Source organism: Vicia villosa, linkage group LG4 (assembly GCF_029867415.1).
Source record: "Vicia villosa cultivar HV-30 ecotype Madison, WI linkage group LG4, Vvil1.0, whole genome shotgun sequence".
Taxonomy (NCBI): Eukaryota; Viridiplantae; Streptophyta; class Magnoliopsida; order Fabales; family Fabaceae; genus Vicia; species Vicia villosa.
The window spans coordinates 12,426,166-12,444,983 of NC_081183.1; the positions used below are offsets into that span (position 1 = coordinate 12,426,166).

Here is an 18,818-nt window from a genome sequence, read left to right on the forward strand (position 1 = left end):
GGATTGTAATGTTAACTTGATATTCACGTGTGTGTGCTGATCTTTATTTGTTTGTCTTTGTGTATATGCTTTATCACATTTGTGGACCTTAACCCTAATTTCAAACGTGAATCTCTTTCATTATAATATTTGACCTTATGTCAAGATACTTAAGCATATTAGACTATTTCATAAGACTAAGAAAATTCAACCTTATTCAAATCTTCTTGCTACTTGGTTTTTCAATTTAAAACATTTTCTCAAAAGATTAAGCATGAGTCATTTTCATAGTCGAGATGTAATTCTCCTATCCTCATAGTATTGATTGAAATGTTATTGATTCTTTTCCACATAGGGAGTTATTGGCATATGTTGGAGCGGTAAAGCGGCAAGCAACAAAAGTTTTGGAAATATTTATCCGGGAATTTATCGTGTCCACAGAGATTGGTGAGAAGAACTGCCGTTCGACTATCTCGCGTTCTAAGTTTCATGAATTGGGTGCAGAAAGTAAATGCGGGAAAAGTAAATAAAAGCAGATAAACAATCTCAATAGTCTAAAAGAAAGAGTTATGGAGTTGTATTTCGTTCTACCCGTCTAATACTTAAATCCGAAGATCTATCGCTCGACACTCACAAAACGCATCAACATCACCGGGCATCATTCGAGATGCCACATCGGTGTCCATGTCTGCAACACCGACGAAAGCTCAACCGTACTATTTGTAACATCCCAATTTTTATTAATATTTTATTAATTATATTAGTAATTATATTATTTGGTGTTTTTAATAATTATTTGCTTAATTTAGTCATTTCTGATGTTTATTGAAATTTTCGCTTTTTGGGACGATTTAGTCGGTATTAGTTCGGGATAGCGGATCGATATATAATCGAAAATTTTAATATTTTTAGCCTTAGAAATATTAATGAGTTAATATTTAGCGTTTTGAGAATTTTCCGAGTAATTAAGATTTGACCGAAAATATGAGACATTGAGCTATTAGAGGATTTTAGCAGTATTTATTTTATTATTTATTTAATTAATTTGGTGTGTTAATTATTTATTTAATTAATTGGTGTGTTAATTGATATATATTAATTAACTTGGTGTGTATATTTGTGTCTATTTAATTATTGGTGTTATTTAATTTAAGAACTAAAATAGAAATAATATATAGTATATATTTTATTGGGCTTATTTAATGATGTTTGGAGTAAATAGGGGGTGTTATATTTAGGCACATATAGTATAACTTAATAAATGTTACAATGAGGGAGTGACCTAGTTTCTATTCATTTCCTTCATTTCTCACGGATAGAGGCAGAGAAAGTAGAAAAAGAAAAGAGGAAAAAGAGGAAGATAGGAGAAGAACAAGAAGAGAAACTAAGGTTTGGAGGAGAAATTGAAGAGGTAAGGGGGAGAATATTTATTATTATGGGTTAATATAATTTGGTCAATGGGTAGATTAACATAATTTAGGAATTTTATTCTTCAATGTTTTAGGTTTTGACATGTTTAGAGTGAAACCCCTAAATTTCCATGGTTCTATATGTTATCTTTTCCAAATTGTAGAAAAAAGATGCAAGTGTTGCTAGATATTAATACTGTAGTGAGAGATAATGGAAAGGGTACTACTTATTTCATTTATCACTGTAGCGTAAAAGAAAAATAAGCCACTTGAAATTCCATATATATAGATTGAGTATCACTTGTTTCTATGCTATGTGTAATGATCTTTTACTGTAGCGAGATAAGAGATGAGTAGGTACTACATATGATATTTTTCTACTGTGGTTAGAAACAAGAAAATAAGTGGTGTATAAGTATAACAGTCCCGTTTGACCGAATAGCGAAATTAAGCGGTATAATTAGTTGTCCGGAATTTGATGAAAATTTACGTGGTAGCTAAGTTTAATTAGTAGATTAACATGGTGATGTTATTTTGTTGAAATGTGATATTTACGAACCGACCAAAATAGTGTGGATTTAGATATCTTTTATATTAAATATTAGTTTTAGGAATAAAAAAATGAATTAGTAACTTAGAATAAATGAAGTGTAATTATTAATTAGTTGATTTAATTAATAGTTAAATTAATTGCAATGAATTTAATTGATTGGAATATATTTGAAGTTGGATCAATTATTCGGTTTGTCGGTAAATTACGGTATTTTGAGGATTTGTCTGTAATTGTGTTTTGTCTTGAATATGTATGTTGAGAAATATATATTTCCATGTCAATGATGTTGTGCTAATATTGGTTCTCTCTGAGTAGTTAGTTAATATTAATTCCAATGATTAATTGCTTGATGTTGAAAGTGTGTGTTCATGTATAGTTGGCAAAATGAGGATTAACATGAGATAGTATGGTTACTAGTGTTAATTGGATTGTGTGAATCGTAATTGATTAATTGGCCTCTTATATGTTAATGATGTGTGTGTGTGTTGTGAATGTTGTGTACAATTGGTGGATAATTCATAGAGTTGAATTATTGTGATATGCGGAAAGTTAAGATGGTAGAGATGATCTTAATTGCATATATTTGTGATATTGTACATACATTCATATCATAGTGTGCCTTGAAACACAGGTGGATTTGCTTTGAAACACAAGCGGGCTTGGATTCTAGAGTGAATCGGAAGCCGTAAACTATATGTTTACAATTGGTGGACTTTGGTCTTGTCCGGATCGGAAGTGTGGCTTAGATTCTAGAGATATGAATCGGAGGCCGGTGAAACTTAGAATTTCACATTGGTACCACATGCATAGTGTCACATGTTTCATTGAGTCACATTAGAGTTATGTGATAGTTGATTATGTGCATTATGTTGTCGTGATATGTGCATGATTGTGATAATTGATTATGTGCATTATATGGTGGTGATAAGTGTACGAGTGAACAATTGATTATGTGCATTGATGTCGTAATGCTATGAGTATGAGTTTGGTAATTGATTATGTACACTTGGTGTTGTGGTGATATTGTATTAGTTGATAATTGAGAATGGGTGATGTTTGAATATGTAATTGGTTAAATGCGGGAATATGTGATAATCATGGCTATGTGCATAATTGAGAATATAGTATTGAGAAATTATACTCTTATACTTGTTGTACGTTTAACGTATGTGATTATATTGATTAGTATTAATTTACATGATTAGGCAAGGTGTAATGTATTCCTATAATTGTTGATTTAACCATTGTATCTTATTATACTTTCTTCATAATGGTTCGTATTCTCACCCTTCTGTTTTAATGTTGCCCTCGTTCGGCGACATGCAGGTTCTGGCGTTTAGTAGCTCTTGCGAGACTTAGCTGGAGTTTCTTCTGTGTTTGTTGGAGATTAGATAGTGAATCGATGCTCTGGTCATGTAACACTGGGTAGACTAGGCGTGTTGAACTCATGTTATATTTGTTTATGCATTATGTTATGACTTGTGAATCTGTTTGTTGTTTACTTGTTGTTCGGGAAGCTTTTAAGCCAAATATTATGATTATGGTTTATTTTATGTGGAGATAATTATTGAGATGTGATCATGGTATGGGACATGACTCATTTTATGAAATACATGAGTGTTTTTAGTACTTTCCGCTGTGAATGCATATTCTGTATGAATTGTAATTAAATGTTTAGGTGTTATTTGGAATGACCAGGTGTATTGTATATTGTGGATAAATGCTGTCGGTTTTTAAAAGCTTTTAGTTTTGAAAACGTCAATGTGACGCCCTTTTGAATTATATGCATGCTTATTCTCTGATTATATGCTTATTTATTTTGGGGTATAAAAGGGGGTGTTACATTAGTGGTATCAGAGCATGGTCGACCAGTTGGTCAAGGTTATTAATGTCTTTTATCCTGTTGTATTTGATTCGTGTACCTGACACAATCGATACTGTTTTGTCTGGTTGTTTGGTTGTTTAGGACGATGGCTGCAGGAAGGAATGTTAACATTAATGTTAAGGCAATGATGAGGTGGACTGGTGCGATTGGACAAGCGCCGCAAGAGAATGTCGGTTATGGAGGAAAGGATGTGTTCCGTGCTTTTGGAGACTTTCAAAGGTGCAACCCACCGATCTTTGAAGGAGGGTATGGACTGGACAAAGCGCGTGCATGGATGAGAGAGATTGAGAAGATCTTTCAAGTCGTGAGTTGTACTGATGTACAGAAGGTACAGTTTGGTACTCACACGCTGACAGAAGAAGCTGACGTTTGGTGGAGTAATATTGTGCGGAGATTTGAAAGAGAATGTATTGAAGTTACTTGGAATCTTTTCCGTGATGCATTTTTGGGAAACTATTTTCCAGAAGATATGCGTGGAAAGAAAGAAGTGAGGTTTCTACAATCAAAACGAGGAGTAGAACAGTTCCGTGGGAAATCGTATGATGACATGAGGGAACAATCTGGTCTGGGCAAGAAGCGAAGTGGGGGAGGAGCTTCTACTCCGATTAAGTGCTACAGGTGTGGCGAGACGGGTCACAAAACTTTTGATTGTGGAGTTGGTTCGAGTAGGATTTGCTACAGTTGTGATGAGCAAGGACACAATTGTACCATGTGTGACAAGCCAAGGAGCAAGCGAAAGGAAAAGTGTTTGCATTGTCTGGTGTTGAGGCCACTGCTAAGGAGAAGCTAACTTGAGGTACGTGCTTTATTATTGATAATGGTGCAACACATACTTTCATTCTTTGGATTGTGCTATGAGATTGGATCTTGTTTTATCTATTATGCATAGAAGTGTAGTTATTAATACAACTACTGTGACTTTGTTTCTACTTCTTTTGCGTGTTTGAATTATCCGTTGATCCTCTTTGGTAGAGATTTTGAGAATTGATGTAATTTGTTTTCCGTTAGACCAAGTTGATGAATTTTGGTGTGAACTGTTTGGAGTTGAACTAATTAATTGTAACTGTAAGAGAGATTGTGGATCTCGGTGTTGTAAGTGATTTCGAGTGCAAGTTCTGAAGGAACACTATTATAGTTTAGTAACGGTGGTTTATGTTTCATTATGATTGTCGACTGTCTATTGACAAATTGAGGACTTGATCACCCTTAATCCATTGTTGATAGAAGACGAGATCGTATTGGACGAGATAGACTTGTCTTACTAACTTGGTAGCGTGTAAAGCGACTAAGGAGAAGTTGAAGAGTCAATTTGAGGAGTTGTTTGAGAAGAGGTTCAATTGTTTGAGTGTATAGTCATAGAGTCGCACCTGTTTTGTCGAGTAAGAAGAAAATAAGGTTCTATGAGGTAATGTTTTTTTAGGATGTTTTGATTCTAAGAGTGACGATGAACATGTTGAACATTAAGGATTTTGTTATCGGTGTTGAAAGATAAGAGGTTATAAGCGAAGTTTTCTGAATGTGAGCTTTGGTTAAATGAAGAGAGTTTCTTTAGGTTTATGATTTCGAGTTGAGGTGGGTTGATTCAGATATCGACAAGTGGTAGTTATACTTCAAGGCAACTTAAAGTTCATTAGAGGAATTATTCGATGTATGAATGGATGTTATCCGCCGTTGGGTTTGTTTTGAAACACAAAAGGCATTATGGTTTGGATCGAGATTTGAGGTGTGTAGTGACTACAAGAATTGAAAATGAGGAAAACAAGGCGAGTGGAATTTCGAAGGATTACGATTTTGGATTGAATTACCATCCTGGAAAAGCGAATGTTGTAACCGATGCATTGAGTAAGAAATCATTGCATATGTCTATGTCAATGATTCGGGAATCAAAGATGTTGAAGCAATTTAGAGACTTGAGTTTGGTTTGTGAGACGAAGTCTTCATGTGTTAAGTTTGGTATGTTGAAGCTTACTTGTGGTATTCTTGACGAGGTTAAAGAGGGTCAAAAATTGGATTTAGAATTAGTTGACAAGATGACATTGATGAAGCAAGGATAAAGGTAATAACTTTCGGATTGATGAGAATAGTGTCATGAGGAGTTATGATCGAGTTTGTATTCCTGATGTTTCAGATTTGAGAAAAAGAATTTTGGATGAAGGGCATCGTAATGGTTTGAGTATACGTCATGATGCTACTAAAATGTATCAAGATTGGAGGAAAATGTTTAGTGGTAAAGTATGAAGAGGGATATAGCGGAATTGCGTATTTGAGTTGGACTTGTCAGAAACTGTTTAGTTGGTGCAATAGTTATCCTATTCGAGTGGAAGTGAGATAGCGTTTCTATGGATTTTGTTTCGGGTTTGCCGAGAACATCGAGTAATTGTGAGGTGATTTGAGTCATTGTAGATAGGTTGATGAAATGTGCTCATTTTATTCCAATGATGATGGATTATTCAATGGAGAGGCTTGCTATGTTTGACATCGAGAGAACGGTGTATTTGCATGGTATTCCATTCGAGTATTGGAGTGGCATCCTTTGAAGCTTGTATGGTTGAAGATGTGGAACGTTTGTATTGGTATGAATCGGGAGAGAGTAAGTATAGTTTTGGTGTCGAAATGGTTGTGTCGATTGAATTTTCGAGGACGAAAATATTCTAAGAGGGGGAGAGTTGTAACATCCCAATTTTTATTAATATTTTATTAATTATATTAGTAATTATATTATTTGGTGTTTTTAATAATTATTTGCTTAATTTAGTCATTTCTGATGTTTATTGAAATTTTCGCTTTTTGGGACGATTTAGTCGGTATTAGTTCGGGATAGCGGATCGATATATAATCGAAAATTTTAATATTTTTAGCCTTAGAAATATTAATGAGTTAATATTTAGCGTTTTGAGAATTTTCCGAGTAATTAAGATTTGACCGAAAATATGAGACATTGAGCTATTAGAGGATTTTAGCAGTATTTATTTTATTATTTATTTAATTAATTTGGTGTGTTAATTATTTATTTAATTAATTGGTGTGTTAATTGATATATATTAATTAACTTGGTGTGTATATTTGTGTCTATTTAATTATTGGTGTTATTTAATTTAAGAACTAAAATAGAAATAATATATAGTATATATTTTATTGGGCTTATTTAATGATGTTTGGAGTAAATAGGGGGTGTTATATTTAGGCCCATATAGTATAACTTAATAAATGTTACAATGAGGGAGTGACCTAGTTTCTATTCATTTCCTTCATTTCTCACGGATAGAGGCAGAGAAAGTAGAAAAAGAAAAGAGGAAAAAGAGGAAGATAGGAGAAGAACAAGAAGAGAAACTAAGGTTTGGAGGAGAAATTGAAGAGGTAAGGGGGAGAATATTTATTATTATGGGTTAATATAATTTGGTCAATGGGTAGATTAACATAATTTAGGAATTTTATTCTTCAATGTTTTAGGTTTTGACATGTTTAGAGTGAAACCCCTAAATTTCCATGGTTCTATATGTTATCTTTGCCATATTGTAGAAAAAAGATGCAAGTGTTGCTAGATATTAATACTGTAGCGAGAGATAATGGAAAGGGTACTACTTATTTCATTTATCACTGTAGCATAAAAGAAAAATAAGCCACTTGAAATTCCATATATATAGATTGAGTATCACTTGTTTCTATGCTATGTGTAATGATCTTTTACTGTAGCGAGATAAGAGATGAGTAGGTACTACATATGATATTTTTCTACTGTGGTTAGAAACAAGAAAATAAGTGGTGTATAAGTATAACAGTCCCGTTTGACCGAATAGCGAAATTAAGCGGTATAATTAGTTGTCCGGAATTTGATGAAAATTTACGTGGTAGCTAAGTTTAATTAGTAGATTAACATGGTGATGTTATTTTGTTGAAATGTGATATTTACGAACCGACCAAAATAGTGTGGATTTAGATATCTTTTATATTAAATATTAGTTTTAGGAATAAAAAAATGAATTAGTAACTTAGAATAAATGAAGTGTAATTATTAATTAGTTGATTTAATTAATAGTTAAATTAATTGCAATGAATTTAATTGATTGGAATATATTTGAAGTTGGATCAATTATTCGGTTTGTCGGTAAATTACGGTATTTTGAGGATTTGTCTGTAATTGTGTTTTGTCTTGAATATGTATGTTGAGAAATATATATTTCCATGTCAATGATGTTGTGCTAATATTGGTTCTCTCTGAGTAGTTAGTTAATATTAATTCCAATGATTAATTGCTTGATGTTGAAAGTGTGTGTTCATGTATAGTTGGCAAAATGAGGATTAACATGAGATAGTATGGTTACTAGTGTTAATTGGATTGTGTGAATCGTAATTGATTAATTGGCCTCTTATATGTTAATGATGTGTGTGTGTGTTGTGAATGTTGTGTACAATTGGTGGATAATTCATAGAGTTGAATTATTGTGATATGCGGAAAGTTAAGATGGTAGAGATGATCTTAATTGCATATATTTGTGATATTGTACATACATTCATATCATAGTGTGCCTTGAAACACAGGTGGATTTGCTTTGAAACACAAGCGGGCTTGGATTCTAGAGTGAATCGGAAGCCGTAAACTATATGTTTACAATTGGTGGACTTTGGTCTTGTCCGGATCGGAAGTGTGGCTTAGATTCTAGAGATATGAATCGGAGGCCGGTGAAACTTAGAATTTCACATTGGTACCACATGCATAGTGTCACATGTTTCATTGAGTCACATTAGAGTTATGTGATAGTTGATTATGTGCATTATGTTGTCGTGATATGTGCATGATTGTGATAATTGATTATGTGCATTATATGGTGGTGATAAGTGTACGAGTGAACAATTGATTATGTGCATTGATGTCGTAATGCTATGAGTATGAGTTTGGTAATTGATTATGTACACTTGGTGTTGTGGTGATATTGTATTAGTTGATAATTGAGAATGGGTGATGTTTGAATATGTAATTGGTTAAATGCGGGAATATGTGATAATCATGGCTATGTGCATAATTGAGAATATAGTATTGAGAAATTATACTCTTATACTTGTTGTACGTTTAACGTATGTGATTATATTGATTAGTATTAATTTACATGATTAGGCAAGGTGTAATGTATTCCTATAATTGTTGATTTAACCATTGTATCTTATTATACTTTCTTCATAATGGTTCGTATTCTCACCCTTCTGTTTTAATGTTGCCCTCGTTCGGCGACATGCAGGTTCTGGCGTTTAGTAGCTCTTGCGAGACTTAGCTGGAGTTTCTTCTGTGTTTGTTGGAGATTAGATAGTGAATCGATGCTCTGGTCATGTAACACTGGGTAGACTAGGCGTGTTGAACTCATGTTATATTTGTTTATGCATTATGTTATGACTTGTGAATCTGTTTGTTGTTTACTTGTTGTTCGGGAAGCTTTTAAGCCAAATATTATGATTATGGTTTATTTTATGTGGAGATAATTATTGAGATGTGATCATGGTATGGGACATGACTCATTTTATGAAATACATGAGTGTTTTTAGTACTTTCCGCTGTGAATGCATATTCTGTATGAATTGTAATTAAATGTTTAGGTGTTATTTGGAATGACCAGGTGTATTGTATATTGTGGATAAATGCTGTCGGTTTTTAAAAGCTTTTAGTTTTGAAAACGTCAATGTGACTCCCTTTTGAATTATATGCATGCTTATTCTCTGATTATATGCTTATTTATTTTGGGGTATAAAAGGGGGTGTTACACTATTCACATCAGCGATTTCTCCACTAATCAAACAACACGGAGGCATTAGACTCGATACCCACTACGATTGTTAGTCCTGAATCCATGTCTGCAACCCAGAAACTAACAGTTATCATTCCTAATCAAGATCTATGGTGTCCATGTCTGCAACAACACAAATCCAGAGCATTTAAGCAAAAAGATCAAGAACAACAACAATGATGATTTGTAAAGCGAATATATAAACGATCCCAAGATCCACAAATATACATACAATAAGAGTAGAAACAAACATACAACACCCACCATTGGAATGAAACAAAGGAAAGAGAGAAGATGAACCGGAAAGATCTCACCGGTACAATGAAATCGAGTCAGATCCATGATCAATCCACATGACGTCGCACCCAATGGTGTTTCCTAAGCCTCTAAACTACCAAAAAAGGATCAGAGCTCAACTTGTCAAGAAGAGGTGATAAAAAACCTAGAAAAATCTGTTCTAAGCTATTTATACAAACTGAAAAACGCACAGCGCGCGACGCGCCGGATGCAGCGCGCGACGCGCCATCTCACTTATGTACCAAACCGCCCTAACGCGCGAAGTGCCCTAAAACCCGCGCGACGCGCCCAATCTTCTGCCAGACTATGTTCTTCAAACTCAAAGAGGGCGCGACGCGCCCTACAGCGCGCGAAGCGCCCTGCACCAGAACAGCAGAATTATTTTCTCTTTGCTCTCTGTCGCACGCTCGCGAAAAAATGAACAGAGTCGCCACCAATATATTTATCCCATAAGGGAAAGGAATATCAGAAAACCTAACAAAGGAAGGAACAAGGTCTTGCGACCAGAGAATCTAGGTACGGGAGTCGGTTACGCAAGGGGAAGGTGCTAGCACCCCTCACGCCCATCGTACTCGATGGTATCCACCTATGTTTGCTTCTATCTAAAGGGTGTATAACTATGTCTATGTCTAAATGCGAAATGAATGCAAAATGTAGGGAAAATAAAGAATTGTACTCGCACGGGCCCTACCCCGCTGCCTACGTATCCTTTTCAGGAATCAGAGTTACCGTAGCTCGGCTAACGATTTTCCGTTTGTTTTTGTGTTTTTTAGTTGGGCGGAGTTAACGCTCACGCTCTTGCATAAGGGATCGACCTAGGATGCAATGGAGCGGAGATAATGGTGCCCTTAGGTGCCAAGCAGGCGAAAGAAAAAGAAATGATTGGTTTGTGTCTTTTAGGGTAATTCCATGATGACGAGAACCTACTACAAGGTCTCGCATCACTTCCTCACTTTTGTTTTAAGTCTGAACATTTATTAGGTTTTTTGAAGTGTTTTTGGTTGGTGTTTTTTAAGGGGATTTTATTCAAGTATTTATTAATGTTTTATGGTTGTAAAAGAAAAAAGAATGCAAAAAGGGGGAGACTAGCCTATTTTCTATATTCTATGTTGTTCTAATTCTACAAGAAAATAAGGGAGGAAAAAGCAATTAAATGGAAAAGACAATACTAAGGATCAAGGGCATTTTCGACATTTCACATATATGGAAAATATTCACAAAGAAAGAAAGAATTAAATCTAAACTATTTGTGAAAATATATTCATGAACTATCTCATTTTTATTTCATGCAAGAGATACTAATTTGTAATATATAAAATAAAATAAAAACCATTATTTTTGTTTTATGGTTTTATGTAAAAAGTCTATTAAATTCTAAAAAAACAATTAAAGTCTAGAGAGTCAAAAAAAAAAAAAACTAACAATCTAATTAGTGGAAAATCTTTTTTGTTGTTTTTTATTTAAGAAGAAACAATTAATAAATTGCAAAGAAAAAGATAAAGGAGAAAATTATTTTTATTGGTTTTTAATAAAAGATTTCTAATGTCGGACAAAATATGCATAAACTTGCTACATGATATGCAAAGAGGTTTGTGAGATTTACCTATGGGAGAATCTTGGATTGAGTTGTAGAGAGAGAGAGAGAGAGAGAGAGAGAGAGAGAGAGAGAGAGAGAGAGAGAGAGAGAGAGAGAGAGAGAGAGAGAGAGGGGGGGGGGGGAGAGAGAGAGAGAGAGAGGAGAGAGAGAGAGAGGGAGGAGAGAGAGAGAGGGAGGAGAGAGAGAGAGAGAGGAGAGAGAGAGAGAGAGAGGAGAGAGAGAGAGGAGAGAGAGAGAGGAGAGAGAGAGAGAGGAGAGAGAGAGAGAGAGGTATAGTGATATAGTGAAGAGTGGAGGTGAGAAATGGTTGATGTATGAGTTTCTATTTATATTGCCAACCATTAGTTTGTGATTCTCAATCCTTGAATGTGGGACTTGGAATAGTTTGCAATACCTCTTTCTCATTTTTCCAATGTGGGACTTGTAGCACAACTTTTTCCATTTTCAATGTGGGACTTTAATGTGTGTGTAGTGCAATTGTGTGTTGTTTTGTTTTTTTTTTTTTCATGCTGTGGTGCTTACTTTGGACACTTATATCTCAAGCCATGGGTTGTTAAATGATGCAAGAATGGTGTCATATCAAAGAGGGCATGGGATAGAACAAGATTGGTGTTGAAAATATCTCAAAATAAAGCCTAAAAGTATGAGAAAAATGGCCTTGAATTCATGCGAATACCACTGCACACGCCCAGCAGCTTGCTGTCACATGCGTATGGCCAGAACGTGACTCTGCAAGGGTGGTACTTTGAGCCTCTCTATCTCGATCAATACATGTCCAAAATCAGTGATACTGGTCTCATTGGATAGAGGACATGGCAAGGAATAGCTTAGAACTGGGCTTGTTTAAGATAGAGACTTGTGGAGGAAGAAATAGGCTTTGACATTTGGTCCACCACGTGTTTGCTGAAATGCGTTGCGTGCCCAGAATTCTGTGTCATGGCTGCCTGCAGAATTTGGTCAGGGTTGGGGCACCACTTTGAAGGCTTGTATCTCACTCAATATTTGCTCAATTGTCCCAATTCTTGTTTCTATGGATAGATGACATGGCAAAGAAGAGAATGATACCAAGTTTGCGTTCATATCACTTCTGTACAGCTCTAAAAATGACTGGAGATTTGGCATGCCATGTGTTTGTGAAAATGCCAGGTCATGACCTGACTGGTGACCTGGAATGTGACTTGATTCAAATGAGTTTCCAGCAACTTCACACCACTTTAACTCTTCATACAAGCTTCAAATGAAAAAGTGTCCAACTACAAAGTTGTTCTCCTCCATGAGAGGAACAACTTTGATGTTGGAAATTTCTCCGAAAAATGCCGTTTGCCACGTGTAATCTGGTGCTGAAGTGGACTGCTCAACAAGATTTAAGACATCAAAAATTTTTCTAAGTGTTGGAATGTCCTTTTTTCTATTTTTCCCAACTTTTTGCCGAACTCCCGATTTTATCCGTTCTTCGACTTTTCTTGATTAATTTTCCACCAAAAGTCAATATTTGAATAATTTTCCCGATTTTGACCCAAAAGTCAACTGTTCTGATTTTTCCGACTATTGATGAAATTCCCGATTAAATCTCTTCCACCCACATTCAGTCAAACAAACACGTCCACACAGTCATTATGAGAAGTTTTCCACACATAGAAGCCACTTCTGATTAAATGTTGACCAGAAAGTCAACTGGTTGACTTTGGTCAAAGAAACCCTGATTTAAAGAACCAGATGATTTGCAAGCTTGTACCCTCTAATCAATGCCCTGATTTGAAGCAGAGAGACACCCCAATCCAGGAGGACTTCAATGAACATAGAACCACATGATTATACCTCTGTCTTCTTATTTTCTGATCAACAATTCTTTGCAATAAAGCTCCTCCTTGTTAATCTTTGAATAGTACCAATGGTATGAATGCATGCATGTGAGTTATAGCCTAAATGATGTATGTACATGAACGCAAAGCCTAAGCCAGTTAGAAGTAAAGGGTAGGACAAATTTGGGGTATGACAGCTGCCCCTATTTAATCATCTTAAACCGGAAGGTGAGATTGGCGTCAGCCTTTCGAACACTCGAGGTGGAAGAAGATTAAATACCAAGACCAGAAATTTGTCCTGAAGAGAAGATGGTGTAAGTGTTATCCTTATTTTTGTTTTGATATCTGCTGGGGAAAGAGAATTTTTATTCTTCTGATGGAAATATTTACAGTGAGTAACTGAATGGTGATAACTTGTAACGTAGCCAAGGTGCCAATACAAGGTCCTCAAAGATATTTACATGGAAATGATTGGGAGAGAAGTAGGTTTGACAGAAAGATAAAGTGGCATAGACAATTGTTTTTGAGGGAAATACAGACGAGTATCGAAAGAGTGACACATACGAGCATCAAAAGAAGGTACAGACGAGTACAGAAAGAATGACACATACGAGCACCAGAGGAACGACACATGCGAGCATCGAAAGAAGGTACGAACGAGTACGAAAAGAATGACACATACGAGCATCAAAAGAGATACAGACGAGCATCAAAAAGAGATACAGACGAGCATCAAAAGAGATACAGACGAGCATCAAAAGAGATACAGACGAGCATCAAAAGAGATACAGACGAGCATCAAAAGAGATACAGACGAGCATCAAAAAGAGATACAGACGAGCATCAAAAGAGATACAGACGAGCATCAGAAGGGGGATACAGACGAGTACAAAAAGAATGACACAAACGAGCATCGACAGAAGGTACAAACGAGTATGAAACGAATGACACATACGAGCATCAAAAGAGATACAGACGAGCATCAAAAAGAGATACAGACGAGCATCAAAAGAGATACATACGAGCATCAAAAGAGATACAGACGAGTATCGAAAGAAGTGACACATACGAGCATCAGAAGGGGGATACAGACGAGTATCGAAGGGATGACACATACGAGCATCAAAAGGAGATACAGACGAGTATCGAAGGAATGACACAGACGAGTGTTTGAGGAGTTTGGTAGATTGAATTACTGGGGATTGGGATACCAGGTATCGGCACCATGGCTGGAAGAGATTTGTGATGGAGTAGTAGATATCAAGTGAAGTTTATACGGATGACAACTTCTGTGAGGATGCACCATCGGCTTGATTGAGTGATGATTTGTACTATCTGGCTTATGCTTTGTATGCATGCTCGAATTTTTCTATGGCGTAATGATCCACTTTGACGAATATGCTACACTTTTGAAGATGCAATGTTATATGCAATGAATTCTATATGCAAAGTGCCAAATAAAGGCATTAGTGAGGGAACCAGAGAGTAGGATCATTGGGGTCCGTTGCCTTGTGATCTTGAAACATTATCGTGAATTGATATTGGAACCCTACAGTACCAAGGATTATTGGTAATTGCGTTGAGGGTTGGAATATGTCCCTGCTGGGGATAAAATGACTTTGCTCGACTTTCCTCACATCCTAAGCTGCTTGGGGAATCACGAGTTTTGAGAGACCGCTCTTCGTCTGTCATATGGAAGAGGGATATGGACCTTTTCAGGTGCCCCATGTTTACCAGTACTGATGAATTATACTCTGGAACTTTCACGTGGGATGATGATGACTTTTGTGACACATCGTGAGCCAAGATGATGGCTAGAACCTGCAACCTGCACAGAAAACAACGTTCGGATGCAAATGGTGCCCTTTAGAACACTTTTATGTTTATGTAACATCATGTTTCGTTTTGATTTTGTGATTACTGCCCCCATGCTTTCAATGCGATGTTTAATAACGAATTAAATCACATCTCGCATGCGGAAAAGAAAGAAAGAAAGCTTTTGCATCAAAAGATCATTTTATTGATGGAATGCCTGTGAATGGGCTTCTGTACAGGGAAGCAACTCCTAAATGAGGTAGTTGCGAAAAAGAAAATAAAATGCAAAGAGTAAAATGGCAAAGAGAAATGCTCGGATTTCCATTAAAACTGATATTGCTACAGTTCCCATATCCTTGATCCTCTCAATGCTTTGCTTCAGAAGGGTAATGGTTGGATTGATCCGTCTGTTCTGCCAAGGGCGTATAGTGGTCTTTGTGAAGGATATTCAGACTGCAGCCTCTCGCTTTTGATCCCTAACTTTTGCCTGGATCGCCCTTTCGGGTTTTCAACCCAGCGGGATGCCCCCTTTTGCCTAAGTCGCCTTTTCAGGTTTTCAACTTAGCGGGTTATTCTTTTTTTGTTTTATCCCTAATTTTTGCCCAAACCCTTTTGGTTTGCCGGGATGCCCTTATTTTTGCCTAGGTACGTCGACCTAGCGGGTCTTTTATGCGTAGTATTTTTTGACTGAGTCTGAATTGACTGGAAGCGGAACGTCTTCCCCATCCATCTTTGTCAGGATTAAAGCACCACCTGAAAATGCCTTCTTCACAATGTATGGTCCCTCATAGTTGGGAGTCCATTTGCCCCTTGGATCGGTGTGAATTGGCAAGATCTTCCTTACGACTAGGTCACCTGTGTGGAATTCTCGAGGTCGAATCTTCTTGTCATACGCCTTCTTGATTCTCTTTTGGTACAACTGGCCATGGCAGATGGCAGATAAGCGTTTCTCCTCAATTAGATTGAGGTGATCAAGCCTCGTTTGAACCCATTCTGTTTCATCGAGTTTGGCGTCCATCAAGACTCTCAACGAAGGAATTTCCACTTCAACAGGTAGTACGGCCTCCATACCGTAGACAAGAGAGAAGGGAGTTGCCCCAGTTGAAGTACGAACCGAAGTTCTATAGCCATGCAAAGCAAATGGCAACATCTCATGCCAGTCTTTATACGTTCTAACCATCTTCTGGACGATCTTCTTTATATTCTTGTTAGCAGCTTCGACTGCGCCATTCATCTTTGGCCGGTAGGGTGATGAATTGTGATGTTCAATCTTGAACTCTTCACACAACTCTGCCATCATCTTGTTATTAAGATTGGACCCGTTATCCGTGATGATCTTGTTTGGAACCCCATATCGGCATATGATCTCTTTCTTGATGAAGCGAGTGACGACCTGCTTGGTCACGTTCTTGTAAGAAGCAGCTTCAACCCATTTGGTGAAGTAATCGATAGCAACAAGAATAAATCTGTGTCCATTTGAAGCTTGTGGCTCTATCCGTCCGATCATGTCTATGCCCCACATAGCAAAGGGCCAAGGCGACGTCAGGACGTTCAGAGGAGTTGGAGGAACATGGATTCTGTCAGCATACACTTGACATTTGTGGCATTTCTTCACATACACATAACAATCACTTTCAATCGTCATCCAATAATATCCTGCTCGCAAGATCTTTTTGGCCATAGAATGTCCACTGGAATGAGTTCCAAAAGACCCTTCATGAATTTCCCGCATGATCAATTCTGCTTCGTGTCTATCCACGCATCTGAGCAAAACTGAATCATAGTTTCTTTTGTACAGGACGTCTCCTGACAAGAAGAATTTGGATGCTAACCTTCGAAGCGTTCGCTTATCACCAATCGTAGCATCTTCGGGATACTCTTGCTTCTCAACGTACCTCTTGATGTCGTAATACCATGGCTTTTCATCATACACATCTTCGGTAGTGAGACAATGAGCAGGGAATGCATGGGCAGGCTCTTTGTAACGGAGGATCGTTATGTCTGGCACTTCCTTAGGGGAGCTGACTCTGAACATAGCCGCCAAAGTAGCCAGAGCATCTGCCAATTGATTTTCCTCTCGGGGGATGTGATTGAAAGTGATTTCCTCGAAAGCGGGCAGCAACTCCAAGATATAGTCCTTATAAGGAACTAAATTGGGGTGTCTTGTCTCCCAATCAACTCTCACTTGGTGTATAACCAAGGCAGAGTCCCCATAAACCTCAAGGATCTTGATTCTCATATCAATGGCTGCTTCGAGACCCATTATGCAAGCTTCGTATTCCGTGACATTGTTCGTGCAATCAAAGCATATTCTAGCTGTGAAAGGGATGTGAGTTTGACGAGGAGAAGTCAAAACTGCCCCGATACCATGGCCCATAGCATTGGATGCACCATCGAACGTGAGAGTCCATCGCTCCCCTGGTTCGGGTCCTTCATTATCATCTAGTTTCATGATATCTTCATCAGGAAAGTCAAACTTCATTGACTGATACTCTTCTAATGGCTGATGAGCAAGATGATCTGCAAGGACACTTCCTTTGATGGCCTTCTGTGTGACATACTGGATGTCGTATTCTGATAACAGCATTTGCCATCGGGCTAGTCTTCCTGTAAGAGCCGGTTTTTCAAAGATGTACTTTATCGGGTCCATTTTGGAGATCAATAGAGTGGTGTGAGTCAACATATACTGCCTCAGTCGGCGAGCAGCCCATACCAAAGCACAGCAAGTTTTCTCGAGTAGTGAGTAGCGGGATTCACAATCGGTAAACTTTTTGCTCAGGTAATAGATGGCGCACTCTTTTCGACCAGATTCGTCATGTTGGCCCAGCACACACCCCATAGATCCTTCAAGCACAGTTAAGTACATAAGAAGCGGCCTCCCAGGAACCGGAGGCATGAGAATTGGTGGCTCTTGGAGATACTGCTTGATCTTTTCGAAGGCTTCTTGGCAATGATCATCCCATCGGATATCTTGATTTTTGCGCAGCAGTTTGAAGATGGGTTCACAAGTATCAGTGAGGTGAGAAATGAACCTGGCTATGTAATTCAATCTCCCAAGGAACCCTCGAACTTCTTTTTCATTTTTTGGTGCTGGCATATTCTGTATTGCTCTCACTTTATCAGGGTCGACCTCAATCCCTCGTTGGCTCACGATGAATCCAAGTAACTTTCCAGATCGCACTCCAAAAGTGCACTTGTTTGGATTAAGCCTCAACTTGAATTTACGCAACCGAGCAAACAGTTTCTCAAGATATACCAAGTGTTCCTCCTCAGTTTGGGATTTTGCAATCATATCGTCGACGTACACCTCAATCTCTTTATGGATCATGTCATGGAAAAGTGTCACCATTGCTCGTTGATATGTTGCACCGGCATTCTTAAGACCAAAAGGCATCACCTTATAACAATACGTACCCCATGGAGTGGTAAAAGTAGTCTTGGTCATATCTTCAGGAGCCATCTTTATTTGATTATAGCCAGAAAAACCATCCATGAAGGAGAATACCGAATACTGAGCAGTGTTGTCGACTAGCACATCAATATGAGGCAGAGGGAAATCATCCTTCGGACTTGCCCTATTCAGATCTCGGTAGTCGACACACATGCGTACCTTTCCGTCCTTCTTAGGAACAGGTACTATGTTTGCAATCCAAGGAGGATACTCACACACAGATAAGAAACCAGCCTTCAACTGTTTTTCAACTTCC

The 18,818-nt window shown here is 37.4% G+C and overlaps 1 protein-coding gene across 4 annotated transcripts; it reads left to right on the top strand.

Moving 5' to 3' along the window:
* The first annotated feature begins 1,258 nt into the window (after positions 1 to 1,258).
* Positions 1,259 to 10,170, top strand: LOC131594517 (uncharacterized). Of its 4 annotated transcripts, XM_058866675.1 has the most exons (5): positions 1,289 to 1,390; positions 2,573 to 2,736; positions 3,268 to 3,366; positions 3,908 to 4,622; positions 9,061 to 10,170. In XM_058866675.1, exons 2-4 carry the CDS (start codon positions 2,636 to 2,638, stop codon positions 4,614 to 4,616), a joined length of 909 nt encoding a protein of 302 aa, XP_058722658.1. In that variant the 5' UTR covers positions 1,289 to 1,390; positions 2,573 to 2,635; the 3' UTR covers positions 4,617 to 4,622; positions 9,061 to 10,170. The 4 variants fall into 4 exon arrangements, 2 of the variants coding, with proteins under 2 accessions (XP_058722658.1, XP_058722657.1); XR_009281414.1 differs by lacking the exon at positions 2,573 to 2,736 and having other exon boundaries at positions 1,259 to 1,390; positions 9,061 to 10,168; XM_058866674.1 differs by lacking the exon at positions 1,289 to 1,390 and having other exon boundaries at positions 1,397 to 2,736.
* The last annotated feature ends 8,648 nt before the right edge of the window (positions 10,171 to 18,818 follow it).

Excerpts from the sequence above, each read along its gene's own strand:
- LOC131594517 (XM_058866675.1), top strand. The coding sequence starts at position 2,636 with ATGTTTACAATTGGTGGACTTTGGTCTTGTCCGGATCGGAAGTGTGGC. Across the intron at positions 2,737-3,267 it reads AAACTTAGAATTTCACATTG|GTTCTGGCGTTTAGTAGCTC; the intron begins GTACCACATGCA and ends GGCGACATGCAG. Across the intron at positions 3,367-3,907 it reads CTCTGGTCATGTAACACTGG|GACGATGGCTGCAGGAAGGA; the intron begins GTAGACTAGGCG and ends TTGGTTGTTTAG.